Below are 24297 nucleotides of genomic sequence, written 5' to 3'. Positions count from 1 at the left end.
GCCGCGGACCGATCGGCTCGTCGGGAGGCGGGAGCCTTGCAGCGCCGAGGGGGCAAGAGAGCGGCGCTGGGAGCGATGCCCGCTCCTTCCTCACCCGCCCCACAGCATCGGCGCTGTACGGCGGCGCCTCTGCCAAAATGGCGGCGGCCATGTGGCGGCCGCCATCTTGGCTGACGGCGATGCCGTACAGAAACCCCTTCCCCAGCGGCGGAGGGGTGGCCGGGGTGACCTGGCTCCGCCATCTTGCTGTACGGCTGGCGGCGGCCCGGGCCGGCGGGCGGGGGCCGGGGCGGGCCCGGCCGGCGGCGGCGGCGGCCGGAGATGGTGATCTGCTGCGCCGCCGCCAACTGCTCCAACCGGCAGGGGAAGGCGCACCGGGGCGCCGTCTCCTTCCACAGGTAAGGGCGGCCGCCCGGCCCGCCTCAGCCCCGCCGCCCCCGGCCCTCCGCAGGTGCCGCGGTCGGGCCTCCCTCATCCCTCGGCTCCGCTCCGGCCTGGCCGCCGGGCTGGGGGCGGCTGCGTGCCCCCGCCGTGCCTGCCCGTCGCTCCCCGGCACCTCCGGGCCCCGAGCGGCAGCAGCCGCCCTTTGTTTCCGTCAGTGCGGGGACCGGCTGCGGGGTCCTTGGCGCCTCCCTCAATCGGCTGGGCAGCGGGGAGTTCCCCCGCGCCGCCGCGGGGCCTGGGCCCCGGGCTCACGCCTCGGCCTGTCCGTGTGTCTGTCCCCCCACCCGCCCCGCCTCGGCCTGTCCCCCCGCCGCAGCGGCCTCGCTGGGGATGCTGCCATAGGTGAGTCCCTGAGGGGAGGTGGTTATCTCAGGCGACCGATGCGAGCCCCTTGGGGAAAGGCACCTCGTTCAGTTACTCGGCGTCTTTTTTCAAGCCAGGCGTTTTTACACCTTCTTAAATATACCCGGTGTAAACATCAACAGCGTTATGGAGGCAGCGGGTGCATGATGTGTTGACCGAGCTGGGGTGTTCTGGTGTTTGTTGCATCCTCGTTGCTTGCAGACAGGCTGCCGCGTTCGTCATAGGGTAGATGAGCAGCTGAATAATGGGTCAGTTGCTGATGAAAAGGGAAACAACGTTTTTTAGTTCTGTGCTCTTTGTGGAGCTGTTAATGGAGGGAACAAATAGCAAGTGTTTCATCTCAAAGTGAAATAATCCTCAAACGAGCATAACGTGTTAAAACGCAGCTTTCACGAGAATTTCCTAAACCTAAGAGCACCAACCCTTCTCATTTCCCAAATGCAACTCATTGTTTTCATGGGTTTTGTCTTTTTTTCTTTTTAGATTCCCTCTGAAGGATTCAAAGCGTCTTATTCAGTGGTTAAAAGCTGTTCAGAGAGACAACTGGACTCCCACCAAGTATTCATTTCTTTGCAGTGAGCATTTCACCAAAGACAGTTTTTCGAAGCGGTTGGAAGACCAGCACCGGTTGCTGAAGCCCACTGCTGTCCCTACTATTTTCCAGCTTGTAGAAAAAAACCACGACAACCTGGATTATGTCAGAAGCAGAAGAAAAATAGCAAGCCAGGTGCCGCTGCAGGATGGAGAAGACCCAAGGGAAGGAGGCTGTGAGGTAGTTCAGAGGACCTCGTCTTCTGGCCAGGACTTCATGGTGATGCAAGGGACGAAAGAGATGGAGGAGGCGACTTTGCAAGCGGAAATCGGATCGATGTCTGAGGAGGAAGAGAACCTCCACAGCCAACTGGACGGCCCTCGGAGAAGGACGTTAGGTGATAATTTGGTTGCAAAGCCTGGACTTCAGAAAAAGCCTGAGAGATCTTCTGTAGAGGAGTGTCCTAAAGCCACCTGGACGGGGAGCTGGGTAGCAGACAGAAGTGGTGTGTCGGTTGATGACTTCACGCCTCCTGCCCCTGGTGCTTGCAAGTTCATCGGCTCCCTTCATTCTTACAGCTTTTCCTCGAAGCATGCCAGAGAGAGGCCATCTTTCCCAAAAGAGCAGCTAGAAAGGAAAAGGCCAAAGAGAGATGTGGAGCCAAGCTGCAGCAGCCATCTTATGGGACACGATAAGACTGTAGCAGAAGGCTCCCCTACTTCATCCCTCACTGCAACCCCTCAGAAACCTTCCCAGGGTTTGTCGGCGTCCCCAGCAGACCTTACCCCTCAGCCCGCTGCTGAGGCTGTGGTGGGGCGGAAGGGTGACACAGATGCCAACCCCATGTCAATCAACGAGGTCATCATGTCGGCCTCGGGAGCTTGCAAGCTCATCGACTCCCTCCACTCGTACTGTTTCTCCTCCAGGCAAAGCAAAAGTCAGGTGTGCTGCTTGCGTGAGCAGGTGGAAAAGAAGAACGGGGAGTTGAAACTTTTGAGGCAGAGGATCAGTCGCTCTGACAGTCAAGTCAGGAAGCTGAAGGAGAAGCTAGATGAGCTGAAGAGGATCAGTTTCCCTTACTTGAACAGCCTGCTATCCCAGGACTGTGGTCAGTATTCCCAGTGGCTTTGTGCTGAGGCAGAATTCACCATTTTCTTAGCAATAAGAGGCTGTTTAAGTTAGAGGTTGTAAAGATGTGATGGAGATAAGAGAAAGGTACTTTTTTGGAAGGAGAAGCAGTAGCTTGTGTTATACCAACAGATAGAGGTGAAAGAATTAGGTTTTTGCATGCATGAGCTATTTCTTATAACCCACAAGTTTGCGAGATGATTCCTGGTGTGGAATGGGAACTTAGGTTGTGGTATTGCACAATCTTGATTTTTTTTTTTTCTTTTTTTTAATTAAACTCCCTGGATTATTTTAACTTCTTTGTGACTCAATAACACCTCTTAGGATTTGCCTTCCTTTGGAATGTGCCTGTGAATTTTTTTTGTGTGTTAATGAGCTGTCACAGGCAGCAGGTATCTGGGAAGGGTGTTGTAGTCTTCTCCAGTGATTTAAGAAGTACTTCTGATCTTAGATTTCATATGCTGCATTCAGTACTCGAGATATGTAAAAATCTAAGTGAGGTCGTAGTTATCACATATGGTGATGTCACGATACACAGTGAGATCACTTTCCGTGACTGAATGTCTGTGTTGTTTCTTTGATTGTTTCCTCCCTTGGAAGGCAGAAATAGTCAGGAAATGGATAATAAAGTGGAAAGAGATGGAGAATGACTTCTCTGTCGATTAAAAAAAAAAAAATAAAAAATTGAGACATCTGAAAATGTAGGGAAACTCAGCAAGCGACGAGGTCATGTACAAAGGCTGTGGAGAAGTCAAATCACACCATAGCCCGTTCTCTTGCAAGAAAAAGTGCTTGATAAACACACAGCTGATGCAACTAGAGTCATTCTGCGGAAGTTTTAAGATACAATTTGGGAGAAGAGTTTAGGAGCATCTGATGATGTTTGATGTTTGTGTGGCTGCTGAGAAGATGTTGGGTTGCCTTGTGAAGGATGCGTGACTTGGGGCTTTCTTGAAGCAGAAGTCACCCATGGATGTTAGGTATCCCCTATGGTAATTCTCGCATCTTCTCTGCTTAGAAGAAGAAACCTCATGGCTGTTTCTAAAGCCATGGAGTATTAGACATGGTCAGAAACGTGGTATTGGCGTAGGCAGACCCATTCTCCACACTATTGTAGCATGGCAAGTGCAAGAAAATAAACCCCGACAAAATTCTTGAAGGCTGATACCTAACAGTACTTTTCCAACATGTTTTTAATTTTCTGGAATATGGGAAAGCTCACACTTTGTTTTGGGTAGAGGGGAGAGAAAAATCTTTTTTCCCTGTGGGAAATCAACATAGTCTTATTTGTACTTTCTGGTCTGTATTTTTGTTTTGCTTCAGTGTCAAACTAAAGAAAATAATACAATTTTAGGGTTCTGTAATTGTCATTCATATATATATATATATATATATATATATATATATGGAAAAAGGGTGTCTAGCTTTGGAATACCTTCAATGAGATACTAATTGCAAAAAGAGCGTCCTGAAGTAAGTTTTCCTTTGTTCTAGTAAGCACTATGGTATTTCTTCATCTTTCCTGAGGTGTATGTTCTTACACATATGTCTTTGAGAATGTGAGAATTGTTTTATAAGAATCTCTTCTATAATAACGTAAAAATTACATATTCAAATGTAATTTTTTTTAATGAGTTGACTGGCTCATTACGTGTTCTGCTGTCTTATCAACAGAAGTGGACATCAATATGTGAAAATGAACCATTTCGGTGATTGTAGCTTGGTACAATGGGAGGTTCTTGTGGAACCGTCTGACTCGTGACTTTTTTAAAGGGTTTGTTGGTGGCTGGCTTTTTTTTTTTTCTTTTTAGCTTGATCTTGGTGCTCTTCTGCCTTGCATTATTTTTGGTGTGAAGTCAAAATACCTCATTAAGTGCTGCTGCTGGGCAGAGTCTGGTTTATGCCTAGACACTAAGTTTTACTGAATTCAAGAAAGGCTTTTTGGTATTAATAAGAATACAGTTAGGTAACAAGTTAATAATAATTATAGTCTTTGTTAGTAGCTACATTTCAGTTGTCCTAAATCATTTGATGTGTAGTTGAGGTGATGTTATTAGCTCTGAACCTGAGCCTGCATATTTTTGTTCTTCTAAAGGCAGTGTGGTAGGGATGGGGAGTGTAAGTAAAGTGACTGACTGGACTGACAGTGCAGGCTGTTACATGTCTGCATCCCAACTCCACGGCTGCAGGACCTCTCTTTGCTGCTGCCTGACGTTCAGCTGCTTCCACAAAATCACAGGCAGAAAAATGAGCTTTAGGGTTAGGATCCTTGAAGCAAGCCTTCATTTTGATACTAGTTCTAAACTGATATTTTCCCCCAGTGAGACAAGGAAATATCTGCTGCCTGTATCCAAACTACAGGTGGCTGAAAAGAGCAGGTTTCTGCAGAACTGCTGCACAGGCAGTCCCTGCCAGCCACACTTGAGGATTGGTGACTCAGTCTGGATGAGTTTGGCTCACAGTGTGCTCGAACTGTCACAATGCGCTCAAGCGGTGTTTCCCAACCTGTCTTAACAGGGGGATTGACTAACTGGTTTTAGGAGAAGCCCTGTGCTGTTTCCTGCACAGCTGCCACAGTGACCTTTTCCATCTAAACTTTGAATTTTCTTGCTTGTTTAGCAGGAAAATATTTCCTTGTGTTTCGTGGGCCACTTCTGAGATCTGTGGACCAAAGGTTGAGGAATACTTCCAGCCAAGGAGTCCGGTTAGGCACAGTGCACCGGGCAGAATGAGGTTAGATGCATCTTCTGAGCAACAGCATGCACTGGGAGAAGTTAGGGAGAGCCAGCGAGCAAATGTGGATCCACTGTCTGGGTGAAGGGGAGGCTATTCTATCAGCACCGTCCTCTGATACGCAAGTCCTGTTTGACCCTCTTGTTCTAATTGAAGGTTTCGCAGCTCTGCTGTATTGTACTCTCCCAGTGATAGCACAGACAGGAGATCCGAGATGCTCCTTTCACAAGATCATGTCGTCTTAACATGCTTAAATTTTGGTCCTTTTTGTAAAACTACATCTCCCAGCAGGCACTGGGATAACTGTCTTGCCTAATCATGAGCTCACTTCCCCTATAGCCATCTTAACCAGCCCTGCGCAAAACACTTTCTGGTGAGCAAAGGTGGTTAGAGAGCTAGACCAAGCAGTAGACAAATAACTCTGCAAACTATGGCTGGCAATGGAGCAAACGCAGGTATGATTCCATGAGATTGAAGTGTCTGTATTTATCAGAGAGGTAAAGCTGTTAGAATTCAGCCATTTGATCATATGTGCAGCCTCTTCCACACTGCATGTCTGCTTTCATGAAGGTCACATTGAAGGCAGAAGACTGCAAAGTGAGGTCATGTGAAAAATGGTTAGAATTTTGGTAGGAATCTGCAGGAAATCATATTTCTTTCGAGCTTCGGTTTGCCCTTAAATATTTGTAGAAAGCCAGCGTAGAAAGGAGGTTGTTTATAATAGTTTTTACATGTGACATTGAATGTGTGGTTTTGTGCAGAGATGGAGTCCTGATGCCTGATCTGTGGGGTCTGAGGTGGTGTTTACCATCAAGGTGGCAACAGGTTTCCACTCATGTTGCAGAAAACAAATAGCAAAATCATGTTCCTCAGCGGCAGTGAGAAGACAAGTGGGGTTGTGCAAGGATGCAAGATGCTGTACTTTAATCTGTCTGAGCAGGACTTGAACAGCAACAGGTCCCTGTCCAGTTTAGCTTGAAAATGAGACACTTATAATGGGTCGCAGAGATGGGGTGTCAGTGAAATGGGCTCTACCAGGGCAGGCACTGCTAACCTGGTAGCTGCATGTTAACTTGAAGCTAGATTTTGGAAGAAAAATGCTTTTATTCCGAGATGGCAGGTGCTGCTTGTGATTTTTTTTTTTTTTTTTTTTTTTTTTTTTCCCTGTCTTGTCTGGGATGGGAACAGTCAGGGTACAAGGTTGGTCAATAAAGTGGGTGTTAGAAAGAACAAGGGAGCTATAAAGTAAGCTAAGAGCGAGATAAGGAGTGGAAATATGTGTGCATAGGTTAAGAGCAGAGCTGAATCTGTGGCAGAAGGCATCATGAGAGAGGCTGGGTGAAACTTCACAGCACCTATGGCCTGAGCAGGCGCTGCCCTGCAGCGGGTAGGTGCTGGCCTGCCTCGGGCTCTGCATGGGAGCTGGTACCGAGCAGGCACAGACCTGGCACACAGTGGGTTTGATCAGGGACGTGGCTCTTTCACTGCCCCTTGGAGAGAGAGAGAGAGAAAGGCGGTTGAAAGGAGGGAAACAAGACTTTTTGCTCTGCTGTAGCCTTTTTTTTTTTTTTTTCAGTGGAATGGTCTTGTCTTTTCTAGGTTGTTTTTGTTTTGGTTTTTTTTTTCTAATAGCCTATACAGCTTGTGCATTAAGCATTTAATTCTGCAGTGAGTTGGCAATGACTCACAACAAAAAAACAGCTTGCAACTAGGAAGCAATGAAAACGCAAACTAAGGAAAACTCGAGAGAAAGTAAAACATACTGAGATTAAACTCAGGTAGGATGTTCAGGTTTCTCATAACAGTGTATAATTTTTAAAATGTTTTCTCTGTATTTTGTAACGCAGGAGAATTCTGACAGCGACTACAGGCACTGGAGCATTTTACCACAGAGTTTAGAAACAAGCAAGAACACATTGGGGCTTGAACATGAAATTAATTACTAAGGCTGTAAGATGAAAATTGGTGAATATCACCACATTCCCAGCTTTTAGAGTGGAGATGGAGCTAGAGCGTATCAATGCTAAGGATGCTTTACTGGTTTACTGGGGGGGGCATCAGTAAAGTACACAAAGTGCAACACTCAGGGAAGGGCAGCAGAGTACAAAGGCACCTTCTGTGCTTAAATGTGGAAAAAGTATGACAGATGAAAGAAAATGGACCGGAACCTTGATGATGGTGATGATTTAAATCCAGTAAGCGACTCAGCTGAAGAAAGGGCTGCAGGAGGCAGCCCAGCTGTTGCTGTAGACCCTGCGCTTTGGAGACTGAGAAGGTGCTGTGTGAGTTGGTTTATTTTTTGTTTGGGATTTTGATTTTGGTTTTTTGTTGGGGTTTGTGTTTTGGGGGTTTTTTTCTTAAGTTTCCTGCAGCAAGGATTCCCCAGTTTAGGGGAAATAGGTTAGCTGCCTTGCTAGCAACCAGATGGCTGTTCACTCCGCAGTTTTGCTGATAAAGCTGCGTAGGAATTTGTTCCGTTGTAGCTTTCTGTGCCAGGGATCCCACTTGAGAGCCATGCTGGCTGAAGCCTGTGTAGACATGGCCCGAGGGGGTTGTCCAGCTGCTTTGTCTGGTTTGTCTCATGGCAGGGAGAGCACTCTCTTCTGCTGCAAAGCGCGGACAGCCACGGGCTGACTTTGTTACAGCATGGGGAGGGATTTGACTTCTAAACCCTCTGTGAATGGGAAAGATCTGGAAACAGTCTATCTGCGAGTTCAGAGGGATGAAGTAGGGTCAGATGGTGAAACGAAGCTGACTCGTGTGCCCAGAACCTGGACGTGGCAGTTTTGGCCTTGAGTGGCTTCCTGAAGAAGGGCACATAAGCAACCTGATCACCTAGATCTCTGTGTTTTTTGTCTTCCAAGCTGTTGCAACTTGTGAGTGTTGTGGCTGATTTCAGTCATTTCATAGAGGAGCTGGAGGTCTCAAAGGTGCTGGGTCCCTGTCATCTGGTAGGGGAAGGTGACTCCAGGAATATCCTTGATAAGAAGGAGGCTGTAGTGTGAGCTTTCCTCTTATTAGATAAAACAGAAACTCTGCATATGGATGCAAGAGAACCGATATTAAGAGGACCCCATCTGATTCTGAAGTTTTAAACGTGCAGAAGGGTGGTCAGTGTCTCTTGGACTGCAAATTCTCAGACATGGTTAGTAGTATTGAAATTGTCACACACTTACTTTTTAAGCCATAATAGTGAGTTGTTTGTAAAAGTGATACGCCAAGAGTTCAGAACTTTAAAAAGCGAAGTACACTCTCCTTTGTCAGTGAAATTCCTCTTGGCAGTGACAGCATCTATAAACCTGTTGTTTGAAACAAAGCATCTCAGCAGGAAAAAATATTTTCCTTTTTAAATTCTACTTTTCGTTACTACAGTAGTCTTGCATTTACCCACCCCAACCACAACATAAGAAGTTCTTTTCAAAACACCACTTTTATTTTCCTGGTGGACTCATTCAGCCTTCCTCCTGTCTGCCTCCCCACTCTTGCTTTTCCACTCTCAGCTCAGCACTCTGGCACAGAAGGCTGCCAGAGAGAAAAAAGGACTTAGTCCACTAGTCAGAGATCAGTACTGAAGGTAAGAAGAACACCGTACAGGACGTGATCAGGATGTGTTTGCTCTTCTGCAATTCACTGAGGCTCTGGACCAGCACTTCTGTTGCTCTCTGCTTTCCCAAGTGGCATAAAAACTAAAAAACTCATGTTTGCTTCACTGCCATCCAGGTACTTTGGAAAGTAGTAATGGTCACTTGGCCACGTTGTTTGCCCAGATGCTGTGGACTTCAGGATATACGGTTACATCTTCACTTTTCACTCTTTGGAATTGAGAGTAGCTTGTGTGGTCAAGCACCTCCACCCAGGCTGGATGGGGGTTGAGCTGTGGCTGCTCTTGGTTTATGACAGAGTCTAAAGAGTGGAAATGTCTAGAGCTATTTCTTTCATGTATCATTTTGATGCTTTTTCCTGAAATGCTGCCAGGTTGGTAAGCAGAAGAAAATGAAGTACCGTATTAGGAGCATTCTGTGACGGGAAACATCCCACTCCTAGGCTTTGTTGCCACCCCCTGACCCAGGAGAGGGCAGCAGCAGCCCAGGCTGCAGCCTCTTCTAGCCTTCCCAGAGCTTTGCTCTTCCCTTCCACGCTGGGAGTTTGCGTCTGCAAAAAGCTTGTAAAGAAAGGCAGTGTCTGCAGTAGCAAATGAAAGGCAAATACCAATGGGGAGGGGTAGTGATACTCTCCTTGCTCGCAAAACTGCATTCTCTCAACATGAACATCGAAAGGGAAGCTGGTTCCTGAGCAGCAGTGTAGACGTTTGAGGTTTCTTGTAGCAATAATTTTGGATTTTTATTATCGGTCATCATTGTGAAAAGGTCTTTGCACCAGAAAATAATGTTCTGTTGCTTTGGTTGCTCGCAGTACAGGTGGAAGGTAAGTACAGCGAATGCTGTCTGGTACACTGACACTGCTGAATGGATTGTAGGAACTCCTTCTTAGCCCCTTGGTAAGCTGGTGGTGAATGCACAGGCTGGCAGGATGGTCTGTGCGAAGGCTGGCTCTGATGCCATGGGTTTTTATCACCTATTTCATAGTGAGCTCTCCTGTTTTCTCATGTTACTTAAATTGCAAAATACTTCAGGATAAAGAGTAACTAGCAGCATCTTACTGACGGGCCAGCTGGCTCTCTAAACCTGCTATCAGTAGGAGAATAAATAACAAAAGTGGTAATTCTCTTTTACCTGGGAAAGTTTCTGTTCCCTCTCCTTTGGCGTTCCAGGTGTGGACTCTCCGTTCTTCCTCCTTGGTCATTGTTTTTACCTTGACTTTGGGATGGAACACAGTGAAACTCAGACTAATCAAGCAGATTTTTACTCACAGCATCACCTTTTTTAGGTCATAATTTCTCCCTGCAGCTAAGTCCATGCCTTTTAGACCAGCTGGACAGGTAGCTTGTTCTTGTATTGGGCAATATCACTAGGTGAGGAAAACAAACTCCTTCTACTCCCACCCTGCCAGTATGAGTCATGTGAGTGGGAGAAGGACATGCTTTAAGTATACTTCAGTCATATTGTGCATAACATAGCTAACCTAGAGTAGCAGGCCCCTCATCTCTTTTGGTATTGGTCTTTCCTGAGATTATATGGGTGCCCTGTCATTTTCCTGGCTTACACCTTAGGAATGGATCTGCTTTGCTGTTCACATAGCTTTAAATTGTCTCCATTTCTCTGTTTTATTTTTTCTTTCAGGTCACACCCTTTGAAATCACGGCAAAGTGCAAAACTGTTGTTTATTAAATGTCTTCTAAAATGGTTCTTTAAAGAAGTTTTACCTTTGTGAAACAGACATTGGTTGCTTCTTAATAAATGCAGTGAAAGGGAAGTTGCTTTCTCTTCCATTTACACTTTTAACTTGCAGGCACCCTAGTCTTCTTAAAACAGTTCACTTAGCCTTAGTCCAGAGCCTAAACAGAACAACTTCTTAACGATCCCTGTCTCTTTGTACAAGTGTGGGTCATTGTTAACATCTTCAAAAAAATTACAGCCAGACTTTTATCTTGAATATGTATGCAGCCTGATTTTCCTCTGAAGTGAGGACTCATTTCCTTGGTCTCTGAGATAGACAGGAACGATATGTACATAGTGCTTGAGAAAAAACAGGCCAGAGCATTAGAGAGTTAATTATCATTTAGTGATAATTCTTTATGCTGAGATTTCAGTCTTCTCCTTCCTTGCATGTAGATGGGAGGGGGACTTCAGATCAAGTTACAGAGAGAAGTCAGAAATGGACCATGTGGAAGAGTGCTCTATGTAAGGCCAAGAGCAGGTTTGAAAACAGACCTATTTTCTGTGACTGTTGTTCCCTGTCTACCCTTGCACCTTGAAGCTGATGCTGCTCTAGCGAAAAGCGTTGCTGCTGCATTGGACCGTTTCTGAGGTGTTTTGTGTTCACCTCCACCCAGCTGTAAGCAGCTCACAGCAAGCTGCAGAGCACAGATCCCTGAATTTTCTTTCTTTGTTATTTCTTCTCCACAGAGACTCCCCAGCTGAATCCTGTGATGGAGCCCCTGTCCTGGATGCTGGGCACCTGGCTGTCCGACCCGCCAGGAGACGGCACTTTCCCTACAATGAAGCCCTTCCAGTACCTGGAAGAAGTGCACATCTCTCATGTGGGGCAGCCCATGCTCAACTTCTCGTAAGTCTAGGGATTTATCTGTGTCGGCAGCACCTTTTGGATCAGAGCAGGCATGGCTTCAGTGAGATTTGTTGGTTGAGTTTCTTTTCCAGTGGCAAAATAAACAAGTTTTCACCTACCAAATAAGACGATGTAATGATACGTGGCTGCATGCTCTGCCTTTCTTTTTCCTTTAAAACTTGATTAATTGGCGTGCTGTTGCAACATACCCAGAGCTGCACACCTGCAATCACTGAAGATTCACTAGCCCAAGGGTACTGTGCGCTTCTACAGAGCTTTTCAAAAGTGGGTTCACACACCTGTGAACTTGTGCAGAAGCACACATGTACAGGACCAGGACTGTGGCCATGGTGCAGTGTACTGTCCTTGTCCCCATCAGTCTTGTGGGTTATATAGTGAGAAGTAACTCAGGGTGCTACAAATGCGACTGTAATTTAAAGTAGTGAGAGGAACTTAAGGTATCAAAAATGGCCCCAGTGTGGACATCGCCATTTGTGCAAATTCCTTACCTGCCTTTGAAAGACCGGTGATCCTTCCGCTTGACTGTGATGTACACTGAGTGCGTATGTTAGCCAAAAGATGTACTGTCCTCATGGCCAGAAAAAAAACACCGTTCTTCTTGCTGGCAGTAGCTGTCTACTTAGAAATGAATCTTCAGGTAAAAGCATTGGAACTGCTATCATTCTGCTTTGTGAAACTCCCATTTACAGAGACAATAAATGAAAGAGCATGACATGGCTGCCAAGTTTGTCCATTTTAAACCGTGATCCTCAGCCTTCACCATTGTGAAAATCTGAGGAAAAATTAGTATTTAACAAACAATGTGGGTTAAAAGGCAGATAGCTTGACTGCTTTGGCTGCAAGTAATTGTTCTAAGAATAATCAGAAGAAATCTGGAGGAAAAGAAGTGACATGTTAGTGAACTGTTCAGTGCTGTTCCAGTACTCATTTAGGAGGGGTGAGTTGCAAAGTTCGTTGCTTTGAAAACCAGAGGAAAGAATAATTACAAGGTGCCAATGCTGTGTGAAAGATACCTTGTGTTCCTGGCGTGCCTGTTCACTGTGACAGAGCTGCCAGCTCAGCATGTGACATTTTTAGTTCAGCTTCCAAAAGAAACAGACCTCTGGCAATCATGCTCTGTCTACACCTCCCTCTCCAGCTTTTGAATGGTTGCTGATTTGAGTCCTTTCTTTTTTTTTCCCCCTCTTTTGTGCCAAAGAGATAGACACCTCAGGGCTGTTGAGCTCTGGGAAGCATCAGGAAAATAGGCAGCAGTGCCACTTGGCTGTTAACAGAACAGTCTGTGTGTCTCTTGAACGCTCCAAGCACTGCAAAAGGGCTGATTTAAGTTCATTCCTCCTCTGATTCTAGATAATCCCACCATGAGGCATGAGTCCATAGGGTACCTAGCTTCAGTAGCTGCTGAGATTGCTGGGACAGTCCTTAGGGGTGCAGCCCTGCACCACTGATAGAAGTCATTCCTGGTTCTTCCTATAACCCCGTGGTTAAAAGGAGACATCCTTTATATAGAAACAAAGCCACGCAGGAGGAGTAATTTGTGTATTTGTACCTAGGGGACATTGCAGAGCCAGAAGCAGCTGCAAGGCACCCCGGCTCCTCCCTAACTGCATGCCTTGGCTGTGCTCCCCCTTCCTTGTCTCCAGTTCTTTGAAGCCCATGGGTTTCTGGTACAGAAACTGTTCTCTGTAGGGGTGCCACATGCTACAGCTTATGTTGCTGGTCTTCAAGGAAATGCTGATGCTGCACGATTCATTATATTTTCCTTCACATAGGAAACACTTGCTCTGGACTTTTCCGCTCCCAGTGCTTTAATAAATAACTGCTCCAGCTTGCCACGTGCCAGCACCTAGACAAGCCCCTTGGTCAAACTCTTGCATACTTGTCCTGTTACCATTGGGGTGGCTGCTGAGGATGCAGCATAGGACAGGACATGATGGCCAAGGTGACTGGTGCTGGCTGTTTCCAGCAGACACATCCCAGTTGCACAGCAGAGGCATGTGTGGAAACTGCTGTCGCATGAGGGAGTTCTGGGTGAGGGTTTAGCAGCAGCAGCTCCAAGGCTGCCTCTGTCTCCTTTCCTGTAGAAGGATGCAGAGTGGGAAATTCTATGAAAAACAGTATGAAAAGAAGCAAGTTAGTCTGGAATAAAGAAACACCAGTAAGATAGTCTATAACATTATTTAGATACCTCACTTGCTATTGTGTTTAAGCTGCTCTTTAATTCAGTTACGTGTGTAGACTCAGTAATGCTGTAGCACTAATACTATTGTATATGTGTTCCTCACTGTGAACTTGTGATATATAATCCACCACATTCTGGGTGACCAACATACAACTTCGAGGTGTCATGAAGAATAAATAAGAATCTGAGATGAACTACTTTTTCTTTCTGAAGAGGGTGGTGGGAGAAATAAGTCTGCTGTGTTACTGCCAGCAGCAAATAATATGCAAAAACCACTAGCCTGGCAAGTTTAAAAGCTAAATAACGATGATAGTGTAATTCCAAATATTTATTTGAGAAAAGGAAGTATTTGAGACAGAGTATGGCTTCAGCATCAGTGAAATGTCTGACTTCCTGAGAGAGTTTGAGCTAGCTCTTAGAAAGATCCAGGAGCTCTGGAAAATCTGAAGCTTGAACTTAAATAACTAACTCCAGCTCTAAAAAATAGCTGTGTCTGTAAAGTAACCGTATTTTTACCTGTTTACATCTCCTGACCGTGAAGCATTTTCAGTCTTTTACTCTGCAAAGAATACTGCAGGCAATCATGTGGTTAAATAAAATACTGTTTCCTCTGAGACAAAACCAGGTCAAACGCTGTATTTTCAGTGGAACAAACATTTTGTATTCCCCTCAGGTTCAACGCCTTCCATCCAGACACCAGGAAGCCCATGCACCGAGAATGTGGATTCATCCGCCTCAAACCTGACACTAATAAGGTGGCCTTCATCAGTGCCCAGAACACAGGTACACAGCTGATATCCACACTGGGGAAGAGAATAGCTCTTTACCCTGCTGTGTCATTTCATCACTTTTCCAGAAAATGATTGCATTTCTCACAGTTTCCTTTAATTTATTTTCACTGTGGATTCACAGAAGGCAAAGTGAAAAAAAATTAATAAATGAGCTTGTGTCAAAAGCACTGAGTTTCTAGGACTGGCTATGTGGCCTTGTCCAGACAGTGTGGCTTTCCAGCTTTCTGTGACAGGGAAGCGACTGCAAGTCAAAATACTGCTCATGCAGGAGACTCGAGCAGTGTCCTTTCCTTAAATGATCGGTTGGTATTTGCAGATGTAGCTTTGTAAACCAAAACAACACCTGCCTCTGTAACTGCAATTGCATTCTGAGTCTTAATGATGGCAGGTGATGAGTGGCCAGTGATGTTCTTGATGCCTTCATAGCATCCTGGTCTCTTTTTGTGGGGAGGCAGGGGGAACATGTACAGATAAGAGCATTCCCACTGCTCTGGTGAGTTGGCCACAGTTGTCCCTGGGGTAGGAACAGAGAGGTGCAAGCCTTGGTTCATGAGATCCTGGGTCTGGAGTCCTCCTGTTGCCAGCTCCTCCTTCTAAGCAAGGTCAGACTTAACAGCCCACTTGAACTGTTGTTGCCCCTGTCAACACTTGCCGTATTTGATTCTGCGGTGCGGGGTAGAGCTTGTGGTCCTGACAAGGTGGGGCTGTGGTGGTTTTAACCCCCAGTTGCAGCCTCTCCACCCAGGAGTGTTTGGTGTGACCCGTATGGCAGGTTCCCTGTTAGAGACCCTGCCTGGGCACTACTAACAGGCTCCGCAGCGCTGTAGCAGGGGAGCTTCTTTACTACTGTTCTCTTAATCTTGGAGAGTAATCTCAGTGCAGTCTTATTTCTCAGCTCCTAAACTACGAGAATCTCCCACTGTCTGGATGTGGTGTCTTGGTACTCATTACACACCTTACAGGGACTGAATGAGAGAAAGAACCACATCTAAATTGTAAGTGAAAGAGTGTTAAAACCCAGTTGATGATTAAATTTGCGTCTAAAACTCCGGGGCAGGTGCTGTAGGGAAAACAGCCAGTTGCAGTGTGATACTTATCCCACAGGCTATGAGTAAGTCTGGCTGGATTTTTCAAAGCAGCATTAGATGTCTGAGGTTGTATGGATTTGCAGTTGTCAGTATGTGCTGGGTCAAATAAAACCATTCTTTAGGGAGAATAGTGGTCTATTACATAGCCTAATAATTGTGACATTGTTAAGTAATCTTTGTAGCCTAATATATCTGACCTTGCTTCTCACTAGGTCTGGTGGAGGTGGAGGAAGGGGAGGTGAATGGACAAGAGCTGTCTATAGCTTCTCACTCCATAGCCAGGATGTCCTTTGCCAAGAAGCCCCACGTAGAGCAGGTGAGTGCACAGGCAGTGAGCGATTCACATAGCACTGCTAGCTGTGGAAGGTGTCTAGTTGAGAGGATAGGTTGATTAGCATGCTTTAATTACAGATTGCCATCAGGAGTTCTTGGAAATATTGCATGGCATCCTGGATTATTCTTTCTGTAACAGCCTTCAGAAGATACTTTGTACATTACAAGACCCAGAGGGATCGTTAAGATAAGAACTGATGCACCAAATCAGACCAGCTAACCCAGAATCCTGTCTCCAGCAGTGGCCAGTAGCAGGTCCTTAGGGAAGAGAATAGAAAAGTCTTGTCTAAATACCCTCTTATGGCAGTGGTGTTACTTCTTAATGCTGGTTTCCTGGTTTAATTACACTATGAGGACACACACGTAAGGTATGTCCAGTATTGGATCTCATCAGGATATTTTAGGGATGCCTGCCTTTCACTGGAGCTCCACCTTGTCTTTGCACATCTCGCTTGCTTTTCAGTGCATTCACAAGTTGCTGTGGGCTCTCTTCACATCTCTGGCTGCTTGGCATGGCTGGCACTTGCTGTCAGCTCCAGTCTTGCTTGACTGCTTCTTGGGGTTTGACTTTTTTTTTTTTTTTTTTTATGTAGTGATGGTTTGTTGTGGGTACAGCCAGGTGCGAGTAAGATGCTGGACTCAGTGGGGCATACTGAGGTCACTCTGGAAGCCTAGCTGTCACATGTGAAGTTGTCTTGGCTGACTAGCAGCAGAGAAAGACAGGAAAGTTGAACAAGCTCTCTCAAAGAGCAGGTACTGGCATGTTCTTGCATCTGTTTTGTTTCCTCTGATATGATGTGAACCAAGTGACTAACTGCAGTTGTTGAAGGGTGACAAGTGAGATGTGGCTCTTGGGAGAGAAGACACTACTTTGATTGCAGCAAATACAGTATTGTCTTATTCTGGACTTCAAGGCTTAATTTTGCAACTTAATTTCTATGCACTATAAGGCCAGCCCATAGATAACTGAGAGCGCAAGTTTGTGCAGGTGCAGCCCGTGTAATAAGTGTGCTTCCAAAATTCACTGACAGGCCAGAAATTGTATGTGCCTACATGAACAGTGTCCTAACTCTGGAAAAGCCAGTCCTAACACCCCTGCCTTCAGATGTAACTTTTGAATTGTTGGGTTTGTCCTTTCCCAGAAGAGCTGTATTGCCTCTTTTCTGTAGCAGGAAAAGTAAAGCTGTTAAATACTATGGATATCACTGAGGCAGCAGAGCTCTTAATTACAAACATTTAAATAAAATGGACCACCCTCTCAAGAGTCACTGCCTGAAATGTGAACAGATAGACTGGCAGGAGTAGAAGGGGAGAGCAACAGAATCCAGCGAATGTCTTACTGACTGAGGGCTCCAAGTCTGCCTTTGGCTAAAGGCTGGAAGAGGGAACCTCCTGAGCTGAAGGTCTGTGCTCACCTGGCACCTGAGGGCAGTTCAGGCCCACGTACTGGTCACAGTGAGTATCTGAGAGGCCCTTGCTGATGGAAGAGGATGTGGAATGAGAGGGAGTGGCAGGTAACCAGCTCCCAGTGCATCATCTTCTTCACCAAGAACAGCATAAATTGCCCATGGAAATGAAGAGACCACAGGTGTGAGAAGGGCACATGTGTTGCTACTTTAGTTGCTTATTTTGAGAAAACTTCACCATAATGTTGTGTTCCTGGGAGAAAGTGAAGCAGTGGGATGGCTGTGGCTTGGCCAAGCCCTAATTCAGGCAGGAAGACCTGTTCCTGTCCCATCTGATCAGCAAATATTAATCAAAACATAATTTGTGTATGACCCTGTTCCTGCTGTTGCCCCGTGAATGTCAGAACCATGGCACGTCCTCCGCAGCCCTGTGTAGCTTTGCTCTCCCCTGGGAAGAACCTCCTGGAAGGGGGGTTGTGTTGGATGTTGGCACTGAAGGCACACTGCGGGCATAGGAACGGGTGTGCTAACAGAGGACGCTGCCTCGGCCCACGCAGACTGGCGACAGCTCGTGGACGTGCCCTTCAGTGACCTTCATTGGAAATGAGTGCATCCACAAAAGCCTCTGCATTTTAGGAATTTCTAAGGGGCTGGTTTATGTGATTGCACACTAATCATGCTTGCAGGTTATCCTGCTGGCCCCAGGACTTTGTTTCTGTTCACTCCTGGGGTTGTGTTCAGCACTGGAAGCAGTGGGTGGCTGCAGGCAGTAAGAGCAGCTCTTCTGGATGTCGTGGAGGGAACCTGTGCTGAAATCACACCAAGGGCCAACGTGCTGGGTGTGGGGGTCTGTGCCGAGCTGCCTCCTTACAGCCGCGCTCGCTCGGGAGCTGCCCTGCCTGGGTGTCTTCCATTCTGTTACGTGGCTGTTCTCCGGCTGGGCCAGGCAGCTGGAATGACACCCTCCAGTGTCTTAGTGTAGAACAGGAGCTGAAGTTCATAAAGGATGGTCCTGCTTCTCTCCTTTATTTCAGCGTGACACCTCGGAGCAGACCTGTGACCGGTGCTGAGTGCTGTGGACACTCAGCCGCTCCCTCCTCCACTTTGGAAGCTGCTTGAAGTCTGGGTTCAGGCACCTGCTTACGTGGGTCCTAAGTGGTCCAGCTCCACAGGGCAACCCCAGATTGCCTCTGAGGTCTGGTGCAGCACCAACAGACTCACAGCCTGCCCAGGTGGAGGACAGGGACAATGTCAAGTGCTGAGCCCTCTCAGTGGACTGCTCTTTCCTCCTGCCCTGGAGCTGAACACCCACCTGGCTGCAGGCGCAAGCTGAGGCTCAGCAGGCTCCAATCTCCCCATGTAGCACGAGCAACACCTTACCCTGGCATGATGTGGTGGCATGCAGAGAGCCTGAGTGGTTCTGAAGGCTGCCTTGGGGACATCATCAGCACAGAGTGTCTCCCTAAGCTGCCAACAGGCAACCACTCTTCTGGTGGAGGGATGTTGGCCTGTCTGTGCTGAGGTGGTGTCAGTAGTAGTGTCAGGATACAGCATTGCTCTGTGGATAAGGGTCTTGGGACTTGGAGCTGGTATTTTGGAAAGGACTGCCTTCTTTAGGAGACAAGACTCCTTGTTTACTAACAGCTGTAGTGAGCACCTCCTTCCACCTCTACCGTGTTGACAGCAAAACACCAGGATGGCAAAGGGAAGGTAGAAAGCACAGGTTATTTAGCCTGTGAATGCTGTTTGCTTGATTGTTATTTCTTTTCTTACTCCCTTTTTAGATTACCAGAAAATTCAGGCTCAATTCCGATGGGAAACTTGAACAAACTGTCTCAATGGCAACCACTACGCAGCCCATGACTCAACACCTCCACATCACCTACAAAAAGGTGACACCCTGACGCCAGGAGGGCTGGGCCTCCCTGCCGAGGGCAAGGAGCGGGGTGTCATGCACCGAGAGCAGCAGCAGCTCAGGAGCACGGCATGGCAGACCCTGGAGCTGGCTGCCTGCGCTTGCCCCCAGGGCCGCAGAGCTGCCCGTCCTCTTGAGAATGTTACTCAGATGTTTCTGTAATGGTATATTAAAAAAATAAAATAAAAAGCTTTTATTTTTATGGCTGTGTCTTTGGGTGTGATTGCAGAGCCTTGCACTGCTCTGGCAGTGGTTACATAGGGCTTTTTGGTGCATGTTCATTAGTAAGTGTCAGGTTGCAGATCCATCCTCCTGGGCCCTTCTCTGCAGTCTGAGTAACGTTACAGGAGCAGCAGGATCAGGAATGGATTTGCACTGCAGGGACAGGCCCTGAGAACTCCAGCTCCTGCCTAATAAAACTTGGCTTAAATATTCAGAGGGAGCACCCACATCTTGCTGTGGACGGAGACAGCTGTTGCAGGACCCGATCCTGATGGTGCTTCCTGCTGACTTGAAAGGACCGGGCAGTCCTGGAGGTCAGGACCAGCTTAGCTTCAGTGCAGAATATCACAAGAGTTTGGGTGACAACTGTGAGCCAACGGGCGGCCACTGCGAACAGTGAGGATTGATCTCAGCGGTTCTTTTTTCTAACTTGAGAGTCCTGATGCAGCCTTTGACCTTCATGAAATCTGCCCTGAAGTCCCTCAGCAGAGAGGGAAGCAAAAGTCCAGCACTACTGGTCTACAGCAGAGGTAGGAGAGGTAGTTCTGGCTGCGTTTCTCCATCTAATTGTCTCCAAGGGCTTTCTGTGGTGGGTGCGCAGCTCTAGGGCAGGCCTTGTCAGTGACATTTCTTTCTCACAACCTTCCCAACTGTTGTGCACAAACTGAGGGCATGATAGGTCTGGTTTGCACCTGTAGCTCCCTTTGGGGTCCAAGACCCACCTCAGCCAAAGGGATTTAAAACCTTTGTGGTTTTGGAGTCCCTGAGCTTCCTGGTGGCATCCTCAGTGTATTTGCAGGGAGCACAAAATAATTCAGATAGATGGTTTCAGCATGTTAGTGCTACAATAGTATTTTCCAGGAAAGTGGAGGAGGTAGCAAGTCAACAGATCCTGTGTTATATTTATGAGCTCCTGTATTTGATGATGAAAATGCTAAATGAAGCCAATAAATGATAACACAGAAACTTCTCATAGTCCTGGAGATACCAGAAGGCTTTGGGGGAGGTGAAACAAAGCAATTGACTTAACAGTAAAGTTTTTACTGTTCAGTAGGACTTTATTAGCAGCATTGGGGTCACCCTGGGGATTCTCCACCATAAGGGCTCCCAAGAATTTGCAAGGGACATCAGTTTACACAGAAATCATACACATTATTAGATTTCCTGGAAAAGGGTGTCTTAGGATAATGAGTTCCCAGAATTCATTTACATAGTCCCAGCATGTGTAGTGGGAATAGGGTGAGGGACTTCAGTGGTGGAGGGAAGATGTAAGCAGTCTTCTTCACAGTGTTCGCTAGTGACCCTCTTTCCAGAGAGTGTGCTGTGAAGTAAAGTCCAGGCGCCTCCCTCCTAAATCAGCAGAATCATCCTCCCTGTAACAGGGTCTCTGTGACTCTTTGTTCGAGCCCCCCTTATCTCATTCTAGGAGTTGCCCAAGTGCCCACTGAAGGCCTCGAGTCTGCTCTCAGTGATTTATGTCAGGAGCCTAACGAGCGTTTCAATCTTACCTAAACAGACAGAGAGACCTCAGGAAACAGTTGAGGAGTCAGGAGTCCTTGAGAAACAAATGAAGCAAAACACAAGCAAAGCTTTCATACATCACAGTTTAGTCTTAATAATTGTCAGAAATTCCTTTGCTTGAGCCTTTTCATTCTCTTTCAGAAGGCAGAACTTTGCAAATAGTCGCTGATCTGTGAAGAAGTGATTTTGAATGTTGGTGCTCTAAGTCTTGAAGTAGAGGGTGTTGCCCAGTGGTGTGAAGCCTAGATGGAGGCTGATCGTTAGTGGTCAGGGATCAGCACTGGGTCTGATCCGCTTCACTAGTGATAGGGATGATGGGGCACAGTGTGCCCTCGAGAGAGGCATGGCACTGTTCAGCCTGGAGAAAAGGCTCATATATGTAAATATCTGAAGGGAGGGTGCAAAGGAGATGCACCACAACCACCATCAACAGGGACCGTCTGAAAGGGGCCTGAGCAAACGTGGAGGTGTGAAGCATGCTTCCAGCTGGGCTTTGCATTATGGGGTCTGTCTCTGAGGCTGGAGGAGCTCCTGGGTGTGCCTGCGAGAGCCCTGGGATGTCACCAGAGAGTCACCGTCACCCCAGGATGTCCAGCAGCACCTTCAAGTCCTGCCAGCACCGAAAGGACACCAAGTCCCAGCAGCAGCACTGGAGGCATCCAGGTGCCAGGAGCTGCTGGCTGAGGGGTACCTGCCCCATCTGCTTGGGTCCCCCTCGAACACTCTGCTGGTGTGGACCCGTGATGGTGTGTGTTCTCCCATGCCTGTCCAGTGCTGGGCGGCCACCCAGAGACCATCAAAGACCCGTCATGGCTGCGGAGGGTCCAGGAGGATGAGCCAGGCTCAGGGGACCATGTGTGCCACCTCCCCTGGCCCTGCTTCTGAGTAGGGGGGCCGGGCCCCCCGGGGTCGCTCTGAAATAAAACCACGGGGATGCTGAGAGGGACCAGGCCTGGCTGCTTCCGTGCTGCTCGTTGCTGCAGAACCGGGGGAGTGGGAAGGGTACGGCCCTGGACACTGGGGGAGAGGGAAGGAAACGGCTGTGAACCTGGGGAGAGGGTGGGATACGGCCCAGGGACTGGTAGAGAGGGAGGAATGTCGGTGTTGGAACTGGAGCAGAGGGGCCATTGCTGGATTCTCCCATGCTGCTGTGGGGATGTGCCTCTGGGAGGGGAAGGGAAAGGGAGAGTCCCCTGGGACTCTTCCAAGCAGACCCCGAAGGGGCCCATGTCTGCTCTCCTGAAGGCCAGGGCCTGCGCTGCCCATGGGAGAAGCGGCCCCAGCCACGATGTGCCTCGTATTTAGGGAGTCTCTTCTTTGGGGAAACCCAAAGCCCTTCCTGCTCCGGGGTGTCCCCAAGAGCTGTGCAGTGGCAAGTGCCACCTGTCCCAAAGGGTGCCAGGCCCTTCCTGCCGCCCCACTCCATCCCCTCCCACAGACCGGGTGGCCGGAGAGACCCTGGCATTGGGGCTGAGCTGCTGCCCATACCTGCCTGCCACCTTGCCATACTTTGGTTCCCAGCAAACATCAGTGTCAAGAGTTTTGGGGGCCATGTCTGCCCCAGCGAGGGCAGCCGAGCTTGCGGTGAGGCTGCTTGGGGAGACCGCAGCCTCTCAGTGCCTTCTGGGCCCTGGAGATGGATGCAAAGATGAAAATCTCACAGAGGTTTAGATTGGGAAACACTGGCAAGCTGGAGGTGGCTCTTTTGTACTTCTCAAAGGTCCCCTCTGAGCAGCATCCTCTTGCTGGAGGCCCCAGGCCATGCCAGGCATCCAGGTGGCCCTTTCTGTCCTTCCCCAGAACTTCAGGGGAGCAGGAGGCAGAACGTTTGCCAGCAGCTTTCTGATACCTAGAGAAAGATCCAACCCTTGCAGGGCTTTCGGTAAAATCCCCCCCCCGTCAGCACAGAGCAACCTGCTCTGGTGCTGCGGCTGTGCGGCAGCGTGGTGTCAGCTCATCCCCCCATGAGAGCTGCTCTGTGCCAGCCACCAGCCTGTGCCGAGGCTGGGGAGGGATTAAGAGGCTGAATCTGTAACGGATCCTCACCAGACGATCGGTGTTTACAGGCTTTGATCTGCTGCTTCTTGATTCTATTCCAGCCCTTCGATGGAATTTCTCACGTGTAACCGAGCCCCACCAATCCATCCTGGCCATATATAATGGATGGTGGCGGAGCGAAGGAACACAAACGTGGCTGAATATCCTAACAGGTGTCCGGGCAGTGGAGCAGCGGGTCCCTCCGCTGAAGATTCCCCGCTGTCAGTACCTGCCCTCTGTGCCAGCCAGTGCAAAACAAACCCTCCTGCTGTCCCCAAAGCTGGGCCTGGCTGTGGGGGCGGGGCAGGTGCCGTGACCAGCCTTGGCAGAGAATGGGGCCATTCTCCAGTGGCCAAAGGAGCAGGATGAGGCTTGGAGACAAGCTGACAATTTACATATCCAGGGCCGGCACTGGGGTTGCTGAGAGGGGCCATACCTCGGTTCTTCCACGCCTGTTTGCTCAGCCCTGTGGGGATGTGCCCCCGGCCCTGCCTGGGGAATGGCTGGTGGCCGCGGTGCCTCCAGCACAGATGGTCCCCCCCTCCCAGCCAGTGCTGGCCTCTCTCCACTGGGCAAGAGGCATGGCTCAGGAAAGGCCCTTGGAAGGAGGCATCCTTCACGGGAACTTCTTGAAGAAATGGGCCCAAACGATGCCTTTGGGGTGCAGGGGGAAGACGCGGGAGGGAACCCCTTCCCCTGGCAGACCAGGGTACATGTCGTGCCTTGCCAGGTCATTGGAACACTTGCCCACCCAAGAAGGACGGCACCCTCCCCGCCCTGCAGTGAGGTTCCTCCTCGCTGGCACGGGACAGGCTCTGGAACCCGCAGCAGCAGCAGTGCCACACCAGGGTAGCACCACGATGGGAGGACAGAGCCCCGGCAGGAGAGGGGGCTCCCACAGAGACAGGGTCACTGCTGGGAGAGACCCAAAGCAAGGGGCTGATCCCAGCAGAGGCTCCATGGTGCTGGCAGGACATTTGCTGCTCTTTGGCAGCAAAAAGCATTCTGGTTCACACACATCAATCTGGCTGAATTCGACCTGGGGCATGGGACGTGTGTGTGGGCACAGCCAGGGGAGAGCAGCCAGAGTCCTTCATGCTCTTACCTCGTTCCTCCCGCTGTCACACAGGGATGTTAATTTGCCAGGATTTGCTTTCAGCCTTGCTGGGGTTAGGCTGGGCTTTTAGGAGAAGCAGCGGGAACCATCCCAGCATGCTCCATGCGGGTCCCACCAAGCCGTGGTGGTTTTGGCATATGCAAAAGTGAAATAAAAGCCCTGGTCTCCAGAGAGCTAGCCAACTGAGAGCGGATGAACATTCACATTAATGTGTAATTAATGTGCAGTTCTGGCTTCAGTTCTTTTGGCAGTGCAGAGTTAATTACAACTGAACTGAA

General features: G+C 48.4%; 1 protein-coding gene across 2 annotated transcripts; it reads left to right on the top strand.

Moving 5' to 3' along the window:
* Window positions 1-69: 69 nt before the first annotated feature.
* THAP4 (THAP domain containing 4) lies at window positions 70-19324 on the top strand. 2 transcript variants are annotated; one of them, XM_074912369.1, is made up of 6 exons: window positions 70-398; window positions 1291-2447; window positions 11227-11386; window positions 14263-14372; window positions 15681-15784; window positions 18992-19324. In XM_074912369.1, exons 1-6 carry the CDS (start codon window positions 322-324, stop codon window positions 19109-19111), a joined length of 1728 nt encoding a protein of 575 aa, XP_074768470.1. In that variant the 5' UTR covers window positions 70-321; the 3' UTR covers window positions 19112-19324. The 2 variants fall into 2 exon arrangements, with proteins under 2 accessions (XP_074768470.1, XP_074768471.1); XM_074912370.1 differs by lacking the exons at window positions 70-398; window positions 1291-2447 and adding an exon at window positions 5555-5655.
* Window positions 19325-24297: the final 4973 nt, after the last annotated feature.

This window comes from Athene noctua, chromosome 8, assembly GCF_965140245.1.
Source record: "Athene noctua chromosome 8, bAthNoc1.hap1.1, whole genome shotgun sequence".
Classification (NCBI taxonomy): Eukaryota; Metazoa; Chordata; class Aves; order Strigiformes; family Strigidae; genus Athene; species Athene noctua.
The sequence above is the reverse complement of the archived record's forward strand: the minus strand, read 5'-3'. Positions and strand labels throughout refer to the sequence as shown.